Raw genomic sequence first — 22,401 nt, 5'->3', positions numbered from 1 at the left:
TATACAATGAGAGTGGCCATCAGAGAGCGGAATAGCGTCCTTACACGTAGAGCAGCGCTTAAAGCCTGTGGAGCCAGGCATGGTAGAAGCGGCTGCGGCTGAGAGAAATTTTTTTTTTTTTTTTTTAACAGATAAAAGAACTAATGAGCTACACTAACAAGAACTGACAACAAACTAACTACTAGAACAGGTAATAGTAACAAAGTGAGGGATTTCCTAACGAGTCTGCTGAGCTCCGTCTCAGGCCGGGGACTGTAGAGAAGGAACTGAGGAGATTGGCCACGCATGCGCACTATTATCCTAGACTCACTGCGGGGGGCAGCCTCTGCGCATGTGTGGCCAATTCGAGTACTGCTATGAAAAGTCTCCGAGTGAAGGTGCAGGGACGCACCAACACCTAGAGTGGAGCACCCACAGGGACATCTCTCGAAGAAGAATTGACAGCTACACACACACAGGGACTGTGGCATCTCAGACTGGATGTTCCTGCTTATGAAGCCTTTCTTGTTCTCAAAGTATGAAAAGATGGAGACAAGCAATGGAATCACTGTCCCTTGCAATCGTATTGTACATTTCTATGCCTGGTTATAGGTCTATATTTGCAGTTTGTTAACCATGTTCTTGGTTGAAGACTGAGGCTCAAACTTAACCTTGTATACCTGTTTTCTCAAGTATTTATGAATTTTTCAATTAGAGTTTTCTAAACAAATAGCCCGATACAGCAGTCCTTCCCTATGCAATATCCCCCTGGAAAGATCATAGAATTGGGCATCAGTAATTAGCTTATTCATCTCCAGAGAAATACTTTTATAATATATATTTAGGTCTTAATCCCACAAAGATTTACACACAACTAACTTTATGCACATGAATAGTCCTATTAAGTTCAGTGGGACTGCTCACTTGCCTAAAGTTAACTAAGTGCATAAATCTTTGCAGGGCCAGGACCTTAGATATTTATGAATTGTAAAGAGATTTTAAGGCTATGCCTAGCATGCTAAAAAGTGCAATACTAGAGATTCTGAGGTATAAAAGGTTACTATCCGTCCAAAGTAAGTGAGACAAATTGAAATGTAGCCATATTCCTTTTAATATGAATGTTGCCAAGTACTTCTGCTAATAGTACAGTAGGTAACCTACATTTTTTGCCACAGGATTTACATTGCCTGTCAAAAGGAAGTATTTTTAAACTCTGAGGTAAAATCAATTTCCAGGTATGTTGCCAATCATATGTCTCCAATTAACAGGGCAAGTCTTACTCATGCTTTTGTGCCTTATAGAATCAAAATCTATTCTGGGGCTCATTTCCAGAGTCTTCTGGAGAAACTAACTCATATGTTATGAGGGGTCTATAATTCAACAGCACATATTCTTACTAATTCCAAATCTATGCATCCCTGGATCAAGAGATGCAATTTGTTATGCACCTGGGCTTTGAAATGGTCTTCACACCGCTGTTTCTTCTACAGAATATGGATTGCTATTAAAGTCTAAGCTGCAGTTTCATTTGATCTGACTTTTCCACACTTATTAGTTTTTATAGTTAGATTTTTTTAATGTATTCTGGAATACATAATTGCATGATGGGTGCTATATCAATACAGATTGCTAAATACGAAGCACTATTTTTTTAATATATGTTAAAGAAAATGGACTTTAAGGAAGTAAAAGACATTCACAACCACAGCCACAAATACATAAAAAAAGCACATTTCTGGATTCCCTTGGGAAATGAATCATAATTTTCAACTGTGGCAACTTAAGTCATACATATGACAAAGATCTGTAACCACAAACCACTTTTGTTTTTATTATATCGCAAATTGTACAATTGGTGTGGAGTGGGCACTTGTTAGACAGTATGTATATTGCTCAGTCCTAAATTTCACATCTAACATTATATCCGGACGCCGAACTTTCAGGTCCTACACATGGAATGGATGACATATAACAATTTTATATACATTTGCTCCTTATAGTCTTTGACGGGAAGAATGAGAAAGAAGCATGTGTCCAAATAATGCAAGGAAAAGTCCAATCAAAAGTTTAGTAGTACCATAACTTGCCTTAGGATCATAGTATCACATACATACTGAAATGCAACACAGCAACTTGTTTTTCAATAATCCACATAAGCACACCACTTGTTTCACTAGCAAAGCCAAGCGAAAATACTTTGGGTGTCATCGTCCCCAAATGTTTGATCAGATCTATTACTTGACATACACAGCACATTACTTGATAGTACAAAACTGTGAAAGTTTCAATGTACAAATCATCCTCCTTGTCTGATGCCCTCTCATTTTTAGGACTACTTTATGTTTTTCAGGACATATATGCATTGCATTATAAGTGATATGCGCAACATCTAAGTGAAACAGAACTTTAAAAATCTGTTAACATCCATTGTCTAAGGCTATTACATCCTTGGTAATTTGAAACAAGATTTTTTTAAAGAAAAAAAAATGTCCTACCCATTTGTATCTTCTTTAACAAACTGTCTTTCACTGTTAACATTAGAGAAGCTCAATATCATAAACTATAAAAAGAGGTATATTTTGCAGCACTTTGGCACTCACAACCAGGGCATCTGCAGGATTATACCACAGATTTGGATTGAGGAATTAGGAAGTAAAAATGAGAAACAAACATGCTACTAACAAACTAGGTTGCTGATGTATTGAGAGGATCTTCAGCTGATGAATGTATACGTGCAAAGGAATTCTGCTGCAAGTTTTCATAAATTAAAAAAACTTTCTGAAATAGAACACCAGTTAATTGATCTAATTATAAGCATACCATTTTATTGCTGAGTGACTCCCAAATCCAAGGAGGATACTCAGAAGATCTTGACCCCAAAGCTTATTTTAAAAGAAACAAGTCCATGACTCATGTGGTGTATTAAAACAAAATCTGCAAAGGAAAATGTCAGATCTAGTTTTGCTCCTCAGTTATTCCTGCCTGAAGGCCTATGAAAATTTATTACTTCCTCCTTCTGACTGAGCGAATAAGAAATCTTTCAGCACAAGATTTTCACATTTCTCCTCCCACAAGTACATGAGTGTTTAAACAGTTTAGCTGACAATGTAGACCTTTTGTTTGCTGTAAAATTCTGCCATTCTCGCAAAAGAGGCTTGCTTAGTGGGGGAGGGGGAGCAGTTAGAGTTTGTTGCGCCACAGTCAGGAGAGGCAGTGCCAGTACCATCAGTGGCTGAATCTCCCAATGGTCGCCTTTTATTGGTGCCATCAGTTCCAGTGTTGCTGCCAGACTGCAGTCCGGTTCCAACAAAGTCCTGGATTTGTGGACTTTCTTGTCATGACCCTGAGACTTAAGATATTCTAAATCCTCATGGGCTAAGCAGGAAGATCTTACTCAACTTAGGCTGGGTTGGATCAGACCTCTTTGAAGTCAACTTAGAGAAAGGTCTTTCTCATGCTTATCAGAGCATTCCCTGCCTTCCCGATAAGACCCCAATGGGGGATCTGTGGGAGCAGATTTCCTCACTCCTAAGTCAAACCTCATGGCACAAGAGGCAGCCTCCTTGCTGAGTCAGGCCAGGTCCCCCAACCTGGGTCTGACTGTTCTGACTCAGGCCATGCAGTGATTAAGATGGAACTGGAGAGAGGTCAGTCCGCTCTGTCCTTTACCTCCTCAGTTGGAGGTACAAGGAGAACAAAGGCACACGTGCATACCAACGGACACTGCTTTCAAGAATTCTCCGACTCCAGGCACATGGAGTACAGGTGTACACCCACCAGGGAATACACAGAGACCAGCAGGCAAAGTAGCAGTTAATAATTTTCTTGCCTGGTTTTGCTGAAGTACTCTGTGAACTGGAGTGGGAGAATCTCGCTCAGTCCTCTAGTGCAGGGATGAAGAAAAAGGTTTCTCCCAAGTATCAGTCAGGAGTTTGACTTAAATAGGTGCTAATAAAAGCAAACAAACAAAACCAAAAAACAACATGAAGGGTTTTAAACTGTCTTAATAAAAATCCCTTCTCCTCTCAAACTGCTCAGGTTTCAATCCATTTTCTCTTGTAATATAATAATTCCACTGGATCTCCACTCTTCTGAGGACTCCTCCAGCACAAAATAGGAAGTCAGGGCCTAATATTTCTAACATAGCTGACAAACAGAACCCTTTAAAAGGAAACAAACAAAAAGTGCAACCCATTTTCTGGCTACCATTACAACATCACAAAGCAGCAATAAAGGGCACAAATGATCATTTTCTCTACTGTATGTCACCTTGAAAGTGTCACTTTTACAGGGTTTACAGTTGAAAACAAAAGGCCTGTATTTCAGGAAAGAAACATTTCAAGACACACATTTTGGAGATATTTCTGTGGAGAACGGTGCTGAGTGTAACATAATACTCAATAGAAGAGCGCTTCACAAAGTATCTTTCTAGGAAAATCTTGAGGCTATCAACCACCAGCTGTCCATGGACATTAGCTAAAAACCAGAAACTCATGTCACAGAAGAATGAACTCTTCTTTAAGTCAACATTAAGATTTATTGGCACGCAGGACAGAATATACCAACTTCAAGGTAAAACAGTTTGACACAAATATCTGAGAGAGCCCTATCAGTGCCATATTTCAGCTCCTCCAACTGCACTAGTCTAAAGTCAATGACTGCATGATTCAATAGTTAGTGACTTACTGTGAGATGTGAGTTATTGGGGTCAGCAATGTTTCACCCTCCAGGTCAAGCTCATCTGCAAAGCTGTTGGTCCTGATGAAGGGTACCGTGTTCACATCTAAAAATGCAGGACTCTTTTTCACTGTGAGGAAATAAGCAGATAAGGGTTAGAGCAGTAGCTTGTAGCTGTTTTTAAAAGGGCTATTCAACAGATTTACTGCTTATGAGGACATATTATAATATTTCAAAAGGTACAAACAAGATAGACTTAAAAACAAAATAAGGATACTAGAATAAATCTGTAAACAAGATAAGGGTGCAATGAAAGCAAATTGAGACTTAGAAATTCTCTTCTTGCACAAGAATTTCAACATCTGATCATAGAATCATAGAAGATTAGAATTGGTAGAGACCTCAGGAGGTCATCTAGTCCAATCCCCTACTCAAAGCAGGACCAACCACAACTAAATCATCCCAGCCAAGGCTTTGTCAAGCCGGCCTTAAAAACCTCTAAGGCTAGGTCTACACTACGGGGTGGGGAGAGGGGGTCAACCTAAGATACGCAACTTCAGCTACGTGAATAGCGTAGCTGAAGTTGCGTATTTTAGGTCGACTTACCTGGCTGTGAGGATGGGGGTGAGTTGACCGGAGTCGACAACAGAGCCATCGGGGATCGATTTTATTGCGTTTTCATTAGACGCGATAAGTCGATCCCCAATAGATCGATTGCTACCCACCGATCCGGCGGGTAGTGAAGACATGCCCTAAGGATGGAGATTCCACCACCTCCTTAGGTAACACATTCCAGTGCTTCACCACTCTCCTAGTGAAATAGTTTTTCCTAATATCCAACTTAGACCTCCCCCACTGCAACTTGAGACCATTGCTTCTTGTTCTGTCATCTGCCACCACTGAGAACAGCCTAGCTCCATCCTCTTTGGAACTCCCCTTCAGGTAGTTGAAGGCTGCTATCAAATCCCCCCTCACTCTTCTCTTCTGCAGACTAAACAAGCCCAGTTCCCTCAGCCTCTCCTCATAAGTCATGTGCCCCAGCCCCCTAATCATTTTCTTTGCCTTCCACTGGACTCCCTCCAATTTGTCCATATCCTTTCTGTATTGGGGGCCCCAAAACTGGACACAATACTCCTGATGTGACTTCACCAGTGACGAATAGAGGGGATGAGTTTCAGAGTAACAGCCGTGTTAGTCTGTATCCGCAAAAAGAAGAACAGGAGTACTTGTGGCACCTTAGAGACTAACAAATTAAACGAATAGAGGGGAATAATCACTTCCCTCAAGCTGCCGGCAACGCTCCTACTAATGCAGCCCAATATGCCGTTAGCCTTCTTGGCAAGAAGGGCATACCGTTGACTCATATCAAGCTTCTTGTCCACTGTAATCCCCAAGTCCTTTTCTGCAGAACTACCGCTTAGCCAGTCGGTCCCCAGCCTGTAAGAGTGCATGGGATTCTTCCGTCCTAAGTGCAGAACTCTGCACTTGTCCTTGTTGAACTTCATCAGATTTCTTTTGGCCCAATCCTCCAATTTGTCTAGGTCACACTGGACCCTATCCCTACCTTCCAGGGTATCTACCTCTCCCCCCAGCATAGTGTCATCTGTGAACTTGCTGAGGGTGCAATCCATCCCATCATCCAGATCATTAATGAAGATGTTGAACAAAACCTGCCCCAGGACCGACCCCTGGGACCCTCTGCTTGATATCTGCTGTCAGCTAGATATTGAGTCGTTGACCACTAACCATTGAGCCCAACGATCTAGCCAGCTTTCTATCCATCTTATAGTCCATTCATCCAATCCATACTTTTTTAACTTGCTGGCAAGAATACTTTGGGAGACCATATCAAAAGCTTTGCTAAAGTCAAAATATATCATGTCCACTGCTTTCCTCATATCCACAGAGCCAGTTATCTCATCATAGAAGGGAATCAGGTTGGTCAGGCATGACTTGCCCTTGGTGAATCCACGTTGACTGTTCCTGATCACCTCCCTCTCCTTCAAGTGCTTCAAAATAGATTCCTTCAGAACCTCTATGATTTTTCCAGTGGGACTGAGGTGAGGCTGACCAGTCTGTAGTTCCCCAGATTCTCCTTCATGTGACACCCTAATGCCAAATCCTATAGCAAAGGAGAAGCTGCTGTGCAAGAACCTCCAGTTCAGGCAGCTAATACAAAATTTTCCATTTGGTGGAGCTCAGGCCCATTTGTGTTAAAATTATCATTGTTCTGGGAAGCACAGGAGTAGAGGCCTACTTCCCATTTGTGTGTGTCCCTCATATTTGAGCATTTAAATAAAGAACACTCAGATGCTACAGTGATGGACACTTTAGATGTGATACTAAGAAATATTGTCTGATAAGAATCTGACACACTATGGACCATTGCCCGATCTTATTTATGCTCAGGCAACAATACATGAGCATAACCAATGGCAGAATTTAATTCTCTCTTTTAAAGTAATCTCTACCTCATGTTTCTTCCTTAAAACAACTTTCTAGAGTATAATTACAATGGCAGACATTAAAAAGTGAATGTTTACCCATGATTAAGACTCAGTGATAAAATTTCCTTATACGTCACATTTTATTATAATATTTATATAGCACCATAAATGTGCATGATGTTATACAAACAAACAATAGGAAATAACATCAAACAACATTCTTTAATAGCTGAACAAATGTTGATAGTGGTGGCCACTTTACAGCAACCGTATCCTGGGCAACTAGCTATATCATTCTATGAAACATTTATTTATTCATTTACAGAATATCTCTCATACTTGTCAAGGCACTTTACAGTCTGACAGCAAGCAGCAACACAGAGAAATAAGATTAAAACACAAAGTAAAATAAACACCACAGAAATCCATAAACACAAATGCAGGTTTTTTGAAGCATTAACTAAAGGCACAGGTCCGCTATGCCTTGTATCCCGGAAGTCATGAACATTTCACAATGCACACAGGCCTCGGAAGATTTATAACCCTGAAATTAAAGTATGATGTCAATTTACACTTCCTTCGATGACTAGCCCAAATCAGGAGGTGTAGGGAGGGGATCAACTCACAATTCTTGACCATTTTATTAGTAAGGAGTAGATCAAGTGCATGATCCTGCTCCCAATGAACTTAATGGGGGTTTTGCTTTCATTGACTTCAATAGGAGCAAGATAGGGAACATCTGGAAAAATTTAAAAATACAGCAAGGTTTTACTCCAGTACTAGCTGCTTAAAAGCAGGGTTCCTTGACCACAGTATTACTCTAGGACCAATATTGGCACTAACACAATGAGAATTATATAGCAAATAGCAGCGAACTTCAGCATCAGCTTTTTATTCTGAGTAATATCCGTTGGATTAACACAGCCACAGTCAGGACAGAGGTTATGAAAAAGAGCAGAAGAATTCCAGCTGAAAATGTACAACTTTACAGGGCCTTAAATATTTTTTGTTAAACTGACTTCTTGTCTGTTACTAAATAAATACTGAACATTCAGTGTTCTGCCAGGCGTGGATGAAAACTCACCAATTTCCTAAGGAGAAGTCTAAAAGTCTCTTCACACATTCTGATTACTAACGACAATGCTATCGAACTTAAAGCCACATGCGGTGCTTGCCAAGCACTTGTTATGCTGTACCCACATAAGACATTGCTTGCAAGAGGATTTGTAATTGTTGGATTGTTACAATTATTGCTTTTCTGTTTAAGACAGAAAGGGACAGAAATGACAGATGAAAAAGGAAAGAAGAAATTAAGGTTGTCCCCCACCTGATTTGAAAAATATAAGGATACACTCTCTCCTGAGAGTAACAAGAAGATAATAATATGGGCATTATATTTATTTTAAAGTGAAGCTATTGCCAGTTTCTTTCCCCTGGAATTTTCTGGAACAGTTCATGGCCAGTCCTGGTCTGAAGCACCCACTCCTATTCCTCAATGCTGGTGCACAACTGCTTCCTCTAAGCAGGGAGAAGCAAATCTGATCTAGTGAAAAATCTGTCCTAATTCCAGTCCAATGAACTCTGGAGACGGTCAGATAAATTCAAAAATTTTAAAAAAAAATCTATACCAAAACCATGAATTACTGTCTCCCCTGCTCAAACGTCCCCATGGTATGGATACTTACAAGCCTAATGTGAGATATAAAAAAATAAAATGAGTAAATGGTTGGCTCTTGGTCTTCTTATATGAGGTAGTTATATGGCAATATCTCACCAACTCACAATCTTTAATGTACTTATTCTCACTGTGAAATAGGTTTTTACAAATGAAGAATGGAAGCTCAGAAATGCTAAATGACTTGCCCAAGGTCACATAGGAAATCTTTGGAGGAGCAGGGACTTGAAACCCAGGTCCTAACCACTGGACATGCTTCCTCTCAGGTATTAGATATTACTGTCTACAGATATGTAAAAAAAGAAAAAGAGGATGTTTTTGTAAAGAAAGGAATCTATGTTCATGAATTAACCAGAGCACAAAATAGACAAGAGAGGCAGCGAGGAACATTTAGTTTAAGTTGTAGGGAAAACATTATAACCATTAGAATCGGAAAACTTACAAGTTTCTGCCACCCTAAATATTCCAATGATTGAAGGAGCAAGCACTAGATTTATACAGGAATTTTTCCAACAGTCTGGTATTTGCATAGGGATACCTAAGTACTGTAGTAAAAATGTTTTACAATATATTAATAGAAGATATTTTAAGAAATCAACTCGGATTTTATACTAATCAGCTTACATACAATGGGCAAATAGGTTAACTCTTTTATAGGGCTGGTTTAAATTTTTCCATTTTAACTGTTTTTCAACTAAATGAATAGTGTCTGCTTTCTGTGGAACATTTCGATTTTTTGTTAAAAAATGGAATGCCTGAAAAACAAAATATTTTGGTTTTCAGCTGAAATTTTTCAATATTAAAATTTCCACTGGGAAAAAAAATCAACATTTTTGGGGGGTGGGGTAGAGGAGAAGGGGTAAAACCTCATTTTACCTCAGATAATGGGCAAAGTCCAAACTTTGCAATGCAAAGATTGAAATACTGGCAGTTGCAAAGGAGATGGATCATTGAAATGGGGGCATTACCTGGAGAAGGAGGAGCACTGGAGGACGACTGCTGTGCGGAAAGAGATGCCCAGGATTGCTGACGGTCTGAGTCACAGCAAAGATGCACACAAGAGACAGAAAAAGGAGGAGAAAAAAAGAGACAGCTGGAGAGACTGCAACATGTGTGTCTTTAATGCAAAGTCTGTGTTGCACCTGTGATCTTTAAAATTAAAAAGGGAAAACCACTGAGGAAATGAGTTTTAATGCAAGTATTTTCATTTACTATTGATTAAATATAAATAAAATGCTTTGATGAGTATTTTCTGCCTCTTTTTAGTATCATTTGAAACTAAGTCCCCAGAAGGGGAGGCATTCTGCCTCCCTCTACCTTCCCATGCACAGTGGAAGAAGATCTACTGCTAAACTCTTATGGGCTGTAGATTAATATTCCCTCATGCACCTACCCTGTTCTGCAGCATGGTGTGGCCATATCTATGCCTTCTCCTTGTCCCCTTTGTGGAGCCATGTGTCCCCAGGGAATAGGGATGGAGCCTCCCTTCTATTCCCCTGAGTGCAGGGAAGGTAATTCTGCCTGACATTTCCACAGTCCATACAAGTTCCAGCAAGATAAGTCTCCTTGTGCGCTACCTCTCACAACTGTATACCCAAATAAGGACCAGACTCAATCTGGCCCTTGGAGGTCATAAAGTAATTTCCTGTCATTTTTTTGGCTCTTTAGTACATTATATTATAGGTGGACATTTCCCATTATAACAACCTGCTCTCAATTGCTTATAGCCTTGCTAAACTTTAACCATTTGGGCTGAAATTTCCCTCAGCCTGTCTGCCTCAGGCTGAATTTCTTGGGGGAGTTTCAGCCAAAATGGTTCAGTTGTTTCCAAGAATGAGATTAGCTAAAAAATATGTTGTTTTGCCATCATTCAAACCATTCTTGCAGTTGTTTTGTTGAGAAACTGTGGCACCTCCCATGCTTTGCAGTGGTGTGTCCTCCTGATGTCAGGGATGTGTCTTTTGCTGTTCCCTTGAAAAACTGCCCAATTTATGAGACTCCACCTCAGTCATGCTAACAGGCACAGAAGAGATGTACCAGAGTTTGGCGGCTAAATTCTCCAAAGATTCCATCTACACGGAGCACGCACCATTCCTTTACTGCTCCTACGTGGTGACTGGACTGCAAATGCACCATCCCACAGAACAATTCAGCATGCTGCAGCCTAGTGCTGCAGGGGCTGAGCACGACTATCCCTAAGGTTGCACAGGTAACCTTAATTCTGGCATTTCCTATCTTTGGAATGCTTCACTTTGCAACCTTAATGTTATTTTAATGTATAATTGTATCCATGCTAGACTCAGGTACAAAATATATACTTCTCTTCTCTCTTTCTTCCTTTCTCCCCTAAAACCATTTTGATGACACTGTGGGCCAGATTCTCAGGTCTACCGAGTTCATTTTATGCCCATGTAGGAAACACAAAATGATTTTATACTTGCTGGAGAGCCCTCTCTGAGAATTCCCCGTGTTGGGGGAATCTCTTGGTGACAAAGCAAGCAGAGGTGACTATGCTGTTCATACTCCTCTTCTCCTCTGCCTATTCCACCATCAGAATTGCACTTCTTGGGTAAGGAGGGAAAAAGTATGGGAGAGAGGCTCTGTTATGATGATTCTTTGTGGGTGCAAATTAAAGATACATCTCCATTCCCCCTGCAGCTTTAAGTTGCATCACCACTGTGCCCGAGTTCTGTGTGGGCCAGGTAGAAAATTCAGCCCTGTACATTTTTGGACAGCATAATCCAAGTTCTGGAGTACTTGGACTCAATTCTCTACTAGGGTTATAAGGAAACACTCATAAGAAAGCTCCACCATGAGCATACTTAGAAAAAGCACACTGACATAATGACTTAAAGGGACAAAGAATCCAGACCGCAGCTATTTTCTGTAAAAAAGATAAAGTGGATTATTTAATTTTTAAGGGCCCATCCATCTTCGCTGATGCCTAAGTGCATTTTAATAGATGCAACACTCACACATGCATTTTGTATGAACGACACAGGAGGTTGTGCCTGGAAATTTTGCCGGTGCCCCATTATTTGTTTAGGAAATGGTCTGGGTTCAATCACTGGTTGTTTGGTCATCTTTAGAAAGGCATATAACTTGGTTATGAATGATGCAAGGGAATGGAGGGTGTCTGCCACTTAATAAACAAGTATTTTATGAAAGAGCATCATGATATTCTGCTTTTTAATTACATTGTGATTGTGATCAGATGTGTGAGAATGCACATTTTTGTCTGGCAATGTGTCTTGTGTAGTGAAGGGATTATAGCAAGCTACTAGACACATACAAGAGCACTGCAAACATGTTACATTGTCAAAGTCTGGCATGCTGTATATAAAATTATTTTCCTCAACTTACCAAGCCACTTGAACATTCCTGTTTGTCCTGTATACTTGTAAGAGTTTTGAGAGGACAGAACACAGATAAAAAGGAGAGAAAATAAGTGTCAGAAGAAATAAGAGGAAAACTTTGGATTGACAGATAAAGAGTTGATACTGAAGGGGCACTAGTATTTGCCTGCAAATCATATGGCCCCTTAGTAGATTTAGGGACTCAAAAATTTCAAAGATGGGACCTGGCAAATGTAGGCATTCATAAAGCTCTTTACTATGCTGTTTCGCAGGAAGATATTTCTCAATGGTTGATCCACAGAGTCAACTTTGTCCTTGTTCACCTGCTAATAACAATAGCGTTTGGTACAACTGAGTTTAAGTGGCAATTGTTACTCAGGAGAAGCCCAGGAGGAATGAAAAAGCAGGGAAGATGCAGATCAGGACTGCTGTGCACCAGAATGACATAAGGAGATTAGACTTCCTGCCTGAACTAAAATATGCCTGGTTTCAATAAACACTGCAATCTCCTCCTCATTTTAATGACCATTAAATTTAAACAAAGTCAGCCAACTTTCTAAATAAAAAATGTAAGAGCTTAAAAATCTATATGATCTGTAAAATGTACTTTTAAAAATTATACCTCATTTGCTTCAGTTAACATTCTTTTTGCCAGAATTAAAACACAGAAGTTAACAGCTTTTAATACAATATGCTAATAACTTAAAAAAGAAATCATATGTAAAATAACTGATGAATTTACAGTGTAACTTTAAAAGCAACAAGATTCTAATTGCAACAGGACTATAAAACCGGTTCCGTTCTCCTTCTGTATGGCTCCGTCCCACAAAAGAAATCTACACTGATGAATTACACAGAAGACCATCTGCATTTATGAAAAGTGCTATATATATATAAAACAGCTAAATGATATTATTATAATACTACATTATATGAACTTGAAGTAATAGCTTTCTAACTCCAAAACCAACCCCAGGAGGGGAATAGGGCATACATGGTTTGCAGTGACAAACCAGATTTCAAGAGCAGCCATGGTTCATTGTTTAAAGTTTGGGTGTAAGCATACTGTGGATATGGTTCACTTGAATTTAGTCTGGGAAGAGGCCATAGAATCGTAGGACTGGAAGGGACCTCAAGAGGGGATGAGGAGGATGAGTTGGTGGCCAACTATAGTACCTCCTATTGACTTAAGTACCAGGTGGCATCAGTTGCAGAGAATTTAGCTCTCCTGTCAGATAGGCCAAGGTTGAAGGTTTCTCCTACCTGCAGTGGAGCATTTTCATGAGGAGAGTTATTGGGCCTCATCAAGACTAGCCAGTGGCCAAAGCCAAACAGAAAATAATCCTTGTTTGGACTCCTAAGAAAGGGGGAGGGAGGCGGCAGTACCACAATCCCCTCTCCTACACATACACACTTTTAACCATCGTAACTAGGATCCTTTGTGTAATTAGTCCATAGCCCAGTATTTTAATGTATGTTATAAAGGAATTTCTTACCAGAATTTTCATATGCATCAATATTAAAGTCAGACTTCCTATCATCCATCACGTGGTCATAAGTGATATGTGGAACAGTTAACATTTTATCTGGAGAAGAAGGTCCATTGTCCTTCTCGGTCTTAAACTTCTTCTTCACCTAAAAATATGAACACAAATTAGATCTCTTGTAAGAACACACACTAGAGTGCCTCCTCAATAATGAAATTTACTTGATTAGATTAACCACAGAGGGGAGTCTGACCATTTTGTTTTCATTAAAAACTCCCATGACAATGTTCACAAGAGTAGGATATTAATCCTGGTATCCTGGCCAAATTCTAAGCTGAGTAAATTCAGTCTGCCCATCTGAATTCTCCTTCCAGTTGGATTATAGTACTATCTTTCATTTCCCATCCATAGTCTCTCACCTTTAAAGGCAGCGGGGCCTGGATCAGCAAAACCCTGTTCTAAGGCGTTTCCCTTTAAGGAAAAGTGTTCTCTGGGAGAATCAGCTGTCAAGCTGGGAATGGAGGCCAGGTATTTAGTCAGGTGACTAACACTCAGCTCATAGAACAACTGCATGGAGCTCAGTCACAAGATGATTGAAGGTAGTGAGGAATAGCACTCGTGAATCTAGAGTCCAGGAAGACTCAGAGGGAGGCTCCCTGGAGCAGAAACTGAACCCCCATGAGGCTAAGCCAGGAAAGCCAATAAGGATTACAGCATAGCCCCAGGAAGGAGGGATGTGGTCACCCTGTTTTAGGGGCAAAGAGGGTTGATCCCAGGGAGGATAAGAGGCCTGTGAAGAAGAAGCAGGGCAGCTTGTGGTTACAGGCTGGGCCGGATTTCCAATTAGACACAGTAGGCACATGCCTAGGGGCACCGGTGTTCTAGAAGTGCCTAAAAGTTAAAAGTGGGTTAAATGTTTCATTTTTTAAGGAAAACATGAAGGTCAGCTGTAGGGAGGAGGGGTGCTAAAGATGCTGTGCCTAGCGGCACAGAAGGTGTAAATCAGGCTCTGGCTACAGGGAGTAGAAAGACCTTTTATTTAGGGCTCCTAGGGCCTGGAACCCATTGTAGAAGGTGGGAATGGATTCCCTCAATGCTGCCACCCTGGTAAAGGGTGCGATGAGCCTTGTTGTTAAGGAGAGGAGGAAAGGACTAACCAGAGCCCAGGAGGGCTGGAAGTTGAGCTTGGGAAAAGAAGAGTCAGAGACTACTGTGTGCCTGGCACAGATCCATGATGGAAGATTAGTGTTTTCCTTTGGACTCTGAATACCCCAGAAGGGGTGGACTTTTGTGACTTAGCTGGAGGGCCAACTCACCTCAGCAAATGAAACCATGCCGATGGCCAAGGAAGTCACTGAAAACTCGGGAGGGAAACTGTGGCCGGTTGACTGCAGTGCCATGCTATACCACGGGGGACATGCTTCATGGTCCTCAACATTTGTGTTACTTTCCATTGTTAAAACGGTGATCACATTTCACTTCAGAAACAGCTGTATTTCAGCTGAGATGTTATTCCTATATATAAAGGTTGCCTAACATCTCCCCTGTGGGTTTTTCTTTTCTTTTCTTTTTTTTTTAAGAGTCAAGATAAGTTTTTATTGAACTCTAATGCTTCCAGTGGTATATGGCACAACTTTGAAATTTAACACAGGGGTAGTCCTGAGGTCAAGTAGGTGCTTTTTGATGTGCGCACAAAAACCCATTCAGATTTGGCAGAGTTCCAAGATATTGAATATTGCCACCAGCAGTCTGTTCTGATCAACAGAGCTTGCCAGAGGCTTGTTACATCATCCAAGCTTCCACCCACACTGAGCAAGCTCTCCACAGTCTTTCTTCAGCGTGCCGCATAGAACGGAACCATCAAACAGGCAGGACACAGACAAAATGAATTTTCCCACTGCTTTTCCCAACAAAATTCCTTTTTATCTATGGGAAGGTGCATTGGGCTAGAAGCCAGGAGACGATGAACTGTAGACATATCTCATTTTACTAACTGGTGTTAAGAATTCTATAACCTTCACAACTCTTGTTTGTTGAGCCAAGCCTCATACTCCACACTACTCTTCTTAGCCTCATTCATTCATACATAACCCTGGCTGCGTTCACAGAGCATCATCCTGTGTGCTAAATCAGGCAGGGGTCTATGGAAATATTATTATGTGGTCATACAATTATATAATAATACATATTTGCAAGGGTGCAGAATTAAGGTTGCACAAGAAATTTTAATTCTAGCATTTCCTGAGTTTTTAGTGTTTGATTTTGCAACCTTAAATAATTTCTACGTGTGTGTGTGTCTGGGGGGGTATATATTATTAGAGAAAAATCAAAAACAGGACATCGGATCTGAAACTTCTTGAACTTTCACAACCAGATCCAAACGTGAATCTGAGTTTTTCTACTGGTGTTCACCTTTTGTATATTTAGTGGAGATAAGCAGTATTCAGATGCAGTTAAGGTTTCATAAAGGTTTTGGGTTCAAATTTGATGGTTTTAGCTGTTCTGGTCAGACTTCACTCAGTCACAAATGACAGAAATCTCACAAAATCACCGGTTTGATTTTGGCTTCATCTGAACCATAGCCTGAAAATAGACCATGTCCAAGTTTAGAATTAACCTGCAAATAAAACTGTAGAAACAGGAGGTCAGGACTGAAATCCAATCCCTCTCTGAAATCTGAAGGAGCGCTGATTTCAGATTGAGATTTCAGCTTCTCTCTAGTATGTAGTTTGCAAAATTCCCTCAGTAAAAGGATGCAGAGTGGTTTAGGGTTCTTCAAGAAAAGGCACTACAAATATTAGATTGTTATTCTCATTATCATTGCCAGCTTATTTCGCAAGATGATTTTTTTAAACAGGATAATTCCTAGGATCATACATATTGGAATTATTAGTAAAAAAACCCCCTGCTAATTCAACAATGAGTCATGTATGTTACAAACTTTATTCGATAACACATTTAAAATAAACAGGTACTGGCTTCTGTGCTGAAGAATCATAGTACCCTCCTAATTTAGCTATTATAAACTAGACAAAAGTGGCTTGATAAAGATAACGGCAAATTAGGAAAGGAAATCAAAATAATTTTTCGGAAGGTAAACCAAGATTATCATACTGCCTACATAAATCACTTGTGGTTTCATGGCTACAATGGGCCAGATCCTCAACTGCTGCAAACAGACATAGCTCTATTGACATTAATTGACTTATGCCTATTTAGTCCAGGTAAGGATCTGGCCCAATATTCTTTTTCACTTTCTGGGCAAGCCTGTTACATACTTCTGCGGTGCACTGTAAAATAGCTACAATCGGAATGGGTGAAGTAATGCATAATATAAATGCATTTTTGCAAAGTGCCTCTCATACCAAAATATTCTGAAGTGCTTTACAAACCGTTTACATAGAATATCACTGAGGTGCAACTAATTCTGGGGTGGGGGGAGAGAAAGAGGCAGCTAACTAGCATACTCCACAAAGTTGGGGGAACAGGACATTTTAGCCAAGGACACACAGACAAAATTCTTATAAAGTAGTACCCTGGGACCATGAATGGCAATTCCTTAAGAAGCGGAAGCCCTCTTGTGTCTGTAAGAACAAACATGCAAACTGGGTAGCCGGAGACACAAATGGGTATTTGCAGACACAATTATTCAAAATGTGGGTGTGTGCACGTTTGCATAATGCAAGTTTAGGAGGGCCTCTGCTCTTTGGAAATTTGGTCCTCTTGCTTGAGGAAAAGCAAATAGGACTTCATTTTTTTCAGGTTTTATCCAACACACCCAAATCATATAAATCAAGTGGAACTCAATTTTATCTGCCTCATACAGTTCAGTCTACCTACTAGGTATTTATTTTAATTATACTGTATATACACAGTTTTGTTTGTATAAGAACATATATTATTTGAGATCACTTGACATGAAAGGCTACTGTATATAAACACACTGTGTTATTACCAAAAGGGCAGATTGAGCCATAAGAATAATATTTGAGAGCAGCACAGTATTTTACCATTGCAAGGGCAAGTGCTCGCTTTATCTTCCCATTGATCATTATTTTGCAGTGTCCTGCATTCAATTACTGGTTGATATAAGTGAGTTATGTCACTGCTGTGTCCCTCAAAACTCTCATGTCCATCAAAGTCAAACCAGTGAATTGCAGCAAAGTAAACTACAGATGTAAATGTTTCTATCTGGAAAATCCCAATGTTCATTTAAAAAACAAAACTTTAAGTTCAAGCAATATATTGTAATACAAATACAATTTATAGCTTCTGGAGAATGAGCAAATTCAATTTAATCTACCAAGCAAATGTATTCACTGAACTACCAAAATGGGAAAGGAAACCAGGGTTACTTACCGATACCATTACTGATTTCTTTGATTTTGGACTAGGTGACATCAAATGATAATTTTTGGCAGGTTTTCTTATGTATATTTTCCATGTAGAAGAGTCTGGGTTTTCTGCTGCATAGCACCTCCATGCAGTCTAAAATAAATGTTAGCAGTACAATTATTACAATAGATTCATTGTTAGAGCTTCTAAAATGTGATTTTCCAGAAAGTTAAAGAGGATATTAGAAATTATTGATGTGTTCAGGTTCCTTCAGAAATGAAGAGTAATTTATCATTTGGTGTTGTGGAAAATCCTCATATAGTAAATTCAATCCATCTAATTTTAAATTGTTTGATAAACAAAAAAGGGGGAGAAATGTTCTTTATTTAACCACATCTTTTATTTGCAATAAGCAGGGTCAGGACAACATGAAGAGGGAAGGATAGGCTCATAGGAAGCCCTCTGGGCTGGGACTCAAGAGATCTCAGTTGAATTCCCTGCTCTGCACGGACTCCCTGCATGACCTTGGTTGGGCACATCACTTAACCTATCCTGTGCTTCACGTCCCTATCTGTAAAATGGGACTTCCTGGTCTGCCTGACCTCCCAGGAAGTCAACTCCCTGAGAAGCTGGCTCCCCAACTGTCCACTTGGCAAGGCTCTTGGAAGCTGGAGCTCTCAATCTCCATGGCAACCTACCTGGTAGGCTCCCCGGGCTCCCCAGGCAAGCTGGGTTCCTGGGAGCCCAGAGAGCTCAGACCAGACATTTTTGAAAAATTCCATTTTAGGTCCTCCAAATTGGAATTTTTTTGAAAGTGTTCATCCCATGGAAAATTTTGCACAACTGACCCTTTGTTTGGATTTGTAATAAGTTTTGGTTTGTTCATTTGTTTTTTTATTGAAAATGCAAAATTTTCTGTAGGATAGAAATTTTGGTAACTGCACAGCTCTAATTTGTAGTTGCTGCAAGATAAAAGAGTTCAGCTCTAACGATTCTTGTATCAAACAACCAACCATCACAGGATATTTTTCTGCAAGAACTTTAAAACAGCTGATCTGAACTGTTTGCACTGTCTTTTGTGGAGAATATTTCCAATTGCTCTGGCCACAATTTTCCCTTTAAGGATGGGATTTTCAGAGTCACCTAGGAGATCTGGATTCCCAATTAATTTTTAAATGGGAATTTAGTGTCCAAATCCTTCAGGCAGCTTTGAAAATAAACACACTCAGCCTGAGATAAAAGGGAGAAAATAAATGCATTTAAAATATAGCAGTCCAGGTACCTGAATAAGAGATGCAGCGGCTGGGATTTGACGGTTAAAGTGTTTCTGTCTTTGTTTCTGTTGTACTTTCAGGGCAAAGCCTGAACCAAGAATTCCCTAAGGGAAGAAAGAAAATAAAGATCTAACGTTTAGAAAAAAAATATTTCAACACTCTGGCCAAATTACATCATATTAATAAAGTTTTATTCGGCATCATAAACAACTTAGATAATTATTCAGGGGAAATGACTTAATATGCAGTAGTTTTCAGTCTCGGTTAGAATTTCTTCTTGGAACTTAAAATGTTAGTTCTTTTGTGGCCTGATCCAAAGCACATACAAGTCAATGGAAATCTTTCGGTTTTGGATCAACCCTCTAGAGAATAAGCGTAGATGGTATTTCACAGTCTGAAAACCACATCACTGCTTGTGCAGATGAAGAGTCAAATCTGAAAGAGTGTCTTTACCCTGATTTGCCTACCCCTTCAGTGTGATGAGAAGTCCATGTATTATTAAGTCATGAGCAAGCTTTTTTTGGATGCATCAATAGAAGGAAAATTGGGGCCTATGATTCTCCACCAGTGGTAGCAATGGTGGAAGCTGAAGTGTTTTCAGGACTCAGGTGAGTTTACCACCATGTCATCTGACCCGACTCAAGAGCAATTAATATATGAGGTCTAGTAAACCATTCCAAAAGTAAGTGTAGTCCAGTTCACTTGTTTAGTTATCACCTCCTCTGTGGAGACATTTAATGTAAGGTTTAACAGCACAGTGGTAAAAACAACTGAGACCTGTTATGGCCTCTAACTGCACCACTAGAGAATAGTGAGTTCTAATTATGCCAGTGTAGGCAAGACAACAGAGCAGCTGGCTACCTTGGCTTTACTGTACTGAACTCTGCCATTCATCAAATGTTCCAGTTAGAAATTAATAGGAAATGCATTTTGTTCTCTCTGAAATTCATTTCACAGAGGCGATGACAATTAAACAAGTGAACCATGCTACATTTAGTATTGGAATTATTAAGGGTTTGCAGTAGACCCAAAGACCCATTCCAGTTGTGTTTAGCTGCATTAGTATTTCTTTTTGAACATGCTCTTAGGACAAGGTAGAAGCATATAAGGCTTATTATAAACCAATTATTATTACCAGGAGGACAACACCTAACTATTGTTAGTTGTCCTATGCAAAAAGCAGATGAATTATTTCTCCTTTGTATCAAAATAACACTGAAAATAAACTTATTTTACAGCTACAACTAACTGGGAAATCTGCCAGGCAAGTTATAAGCATGTTCATGGACATAAAGACGTCAGAATAATTACTTTAAAAACATCTCTGAAGACATTAAGTTCAGAAAAAAATCAGGACCAAAGAAATAGCTTTACAAGTCATTTTATTTATCAAAGATCATTTCTGAGTAATAGAAAGGGGGGTGAAGATAAGAATGGAAAAGAACAGACAAAAACAATGCAAGTTTATACCTGTTAAAACACTTCTATGCATATTCTAATAAAGGTTTAAATCTTCTGATTCAGCAAAGCAAATGCTTACATTCATCCCTATTCAACAGAGTATTTAAACCCATTGCCATCAATGACACTGAAGCACATGCTGAAGTCCTTTTGATGCATTGGGGCTTTAAAAAACTAGATCATCAGCATTAGTGCACTCACAAAAATGATTACCATGTGAATTTAATGTATTGTACACCTCTAAAACCTAAAAAGAAAGGTATTCTCATTTAAACTCTAGCAAATGTAGACTGCACCGAATAGAACACAGTATAAAATTAATAAGGAAACACAAAAATTCTTTTTAGCTACTTTTGATATTTTTAAAAAATGTTGGCACGCTGAAAATATTCATAAAAGATGCAACAGTCCATTAATTCATTTAAGAACAAACTGTCAGGAAAATAACCCATAACAGAACCTACCGCAGGAAGGGCAAAAAATGAGATAGCAAACACGGAAAAACAAGATGCAATGGTCTTTCCTATCCACGTCTGAGGTACCTTATCCCCATAACCAATAGTTGTAACAGTCACCTGTAAAGAGAAGTACATATGGCATTATAGAAAATATTAACATAGCCTTCATTCATTTTTTGACATGCATATTCAGTTGGTTACAATCAAAGATGCAAAATTATGCACAAGTCTATTTTTCACACAAAGCATTTATATTAAGAATTATACTATATTGCCATTAAATTGTAGTGCTGATCAAAAGTTTTTCCACACACAAAAAAATGTAAGAAAGTACACTTTTAAAAAAAATGAAAAAGTCTGCACAACCATTTTGGTTTTATTTGAAATTATTAATTTAAAAAAATATGAATGGAAACTTGAAGTTGAAACTTTAGTTTGTTCTTCAGTTTTTTCTTCTCTCTCTCTATGCTATTTCTTGGTGTGTATTTGCTATTTCAGGGAGGTTGTTTTCATTTTTTCATTTTCAAGGCTTTTTGTTTTGTTTTTGGGGGGAAGGGGAAGAAAGGTTGCATTCCATGTTTAATTGATTAGCTTAGTCACCCATTGTAGGATTTTTCAAAACTGAAGCTCTTCATTTGTGAAAATTCTTGCTTTTGGAAAAAATTCTATAAAAAGATAATGCCAAAGAAAAATTTGAATGCAAAAACCCAGTCAACTTGCATTAATGTGATTGCTGTTATGCATCCATCAGGTTACTCCTGTCTTGTAACAGGAGTAACATCAAAGATGGGCAAGGACCTTGGGCCAGATTTTCAAAAGTATTTAGTTGCTTAATAATGCAAATAGAGACTCAGTAGGATTTTCAAAAGGACTAAGCAGGTTAGATGCTGTTGTGTTAATTTCAATAAAATAAATGGGTACAGAGAGTTAAAGGTGTTAGCATAAGCCTGTAACTGTCCAACATTACACAGTTAAACAAAGTTCAGAGTAGTATCTGCATAGTTATTATATTGTACTGTATTAATATATAAAAATGCTCAGTATAATTTTCATTCTAGCATAAGTTGCTTGATTTTTAAAAGTTCTGAGCACTCTACCTCTTCTTGCTGAGCACTCACTAATTTTGTTGAAATCAACTATGGGAATCAGGCTTGGTTTGCATGTAAGGCAAAGTTTACTCTTCTAGATATTTCAAGTGTTTATCCTTTTGTTTTTAAAACCTCATGGTAAAAATACAAATTAGCACATTTTT

At 39.2% G+C, this 22,401-nt stretch overlaps 1 protein-coding gene across 2 annotated transcripts in view; it reads right to left on the bottom strand.

The window, feature by feature from the left end:
- Nucleotides 1-22,401, bottom strand: part of KCNQ1 (potassium voltage-gated channel subfamily Q member 1) — a 559,181-nt gene that overhangs the window by 341,563 nt on the left and 195,217 nt on the right. For both annotated transcript variants that reach the window (XM_054028151.1, XM_054028153.1), the window contains exons 7-11: nt 21,156-21,266; nt 19,239-19,334; nt 17,981-18,109; nt 13,631-13,769; nt 4,666-4,786 (exon numbers count right to left, since the gene is read on the bottom strand). In XM_054028151.1, coding sequence (XP_053884126.1) covers nt 4,666-4,786; nt 13,631-13,769; nt 17,981-18,109; nt 19,239-19,334; nt 21,156-21,266 — 596 coding nt within the window. The remainder of the gene's footprint in view (nt 1-4,665; nt 4,787-13,630; nt 13,770-17,980; nt 18,110-19,238; nt 19,335-21,155; nt 21,267-22,401) is intronic.

This window comes from Malaclemys terrapin, chromosome 4 (genome assembly GCF_027887155.1).
Source record: "Malaclemys terrapin pileata isolate rMalTer1 chromosome 4, rMalTer1.hap1, whole genome shotgun sequence".
Taxonomy (NCBI): domain Eukaryota; kingdom Metazoa; phylum Chordata; order Testudines; family Emydidae; genus Malaclemys; species Malaclemys terrapin.
The sequence above is the reverse complement of the archived record's forward strand: the minus strand, read 5'-3'. Positions and strand labels throughout refer to the sequence as shown.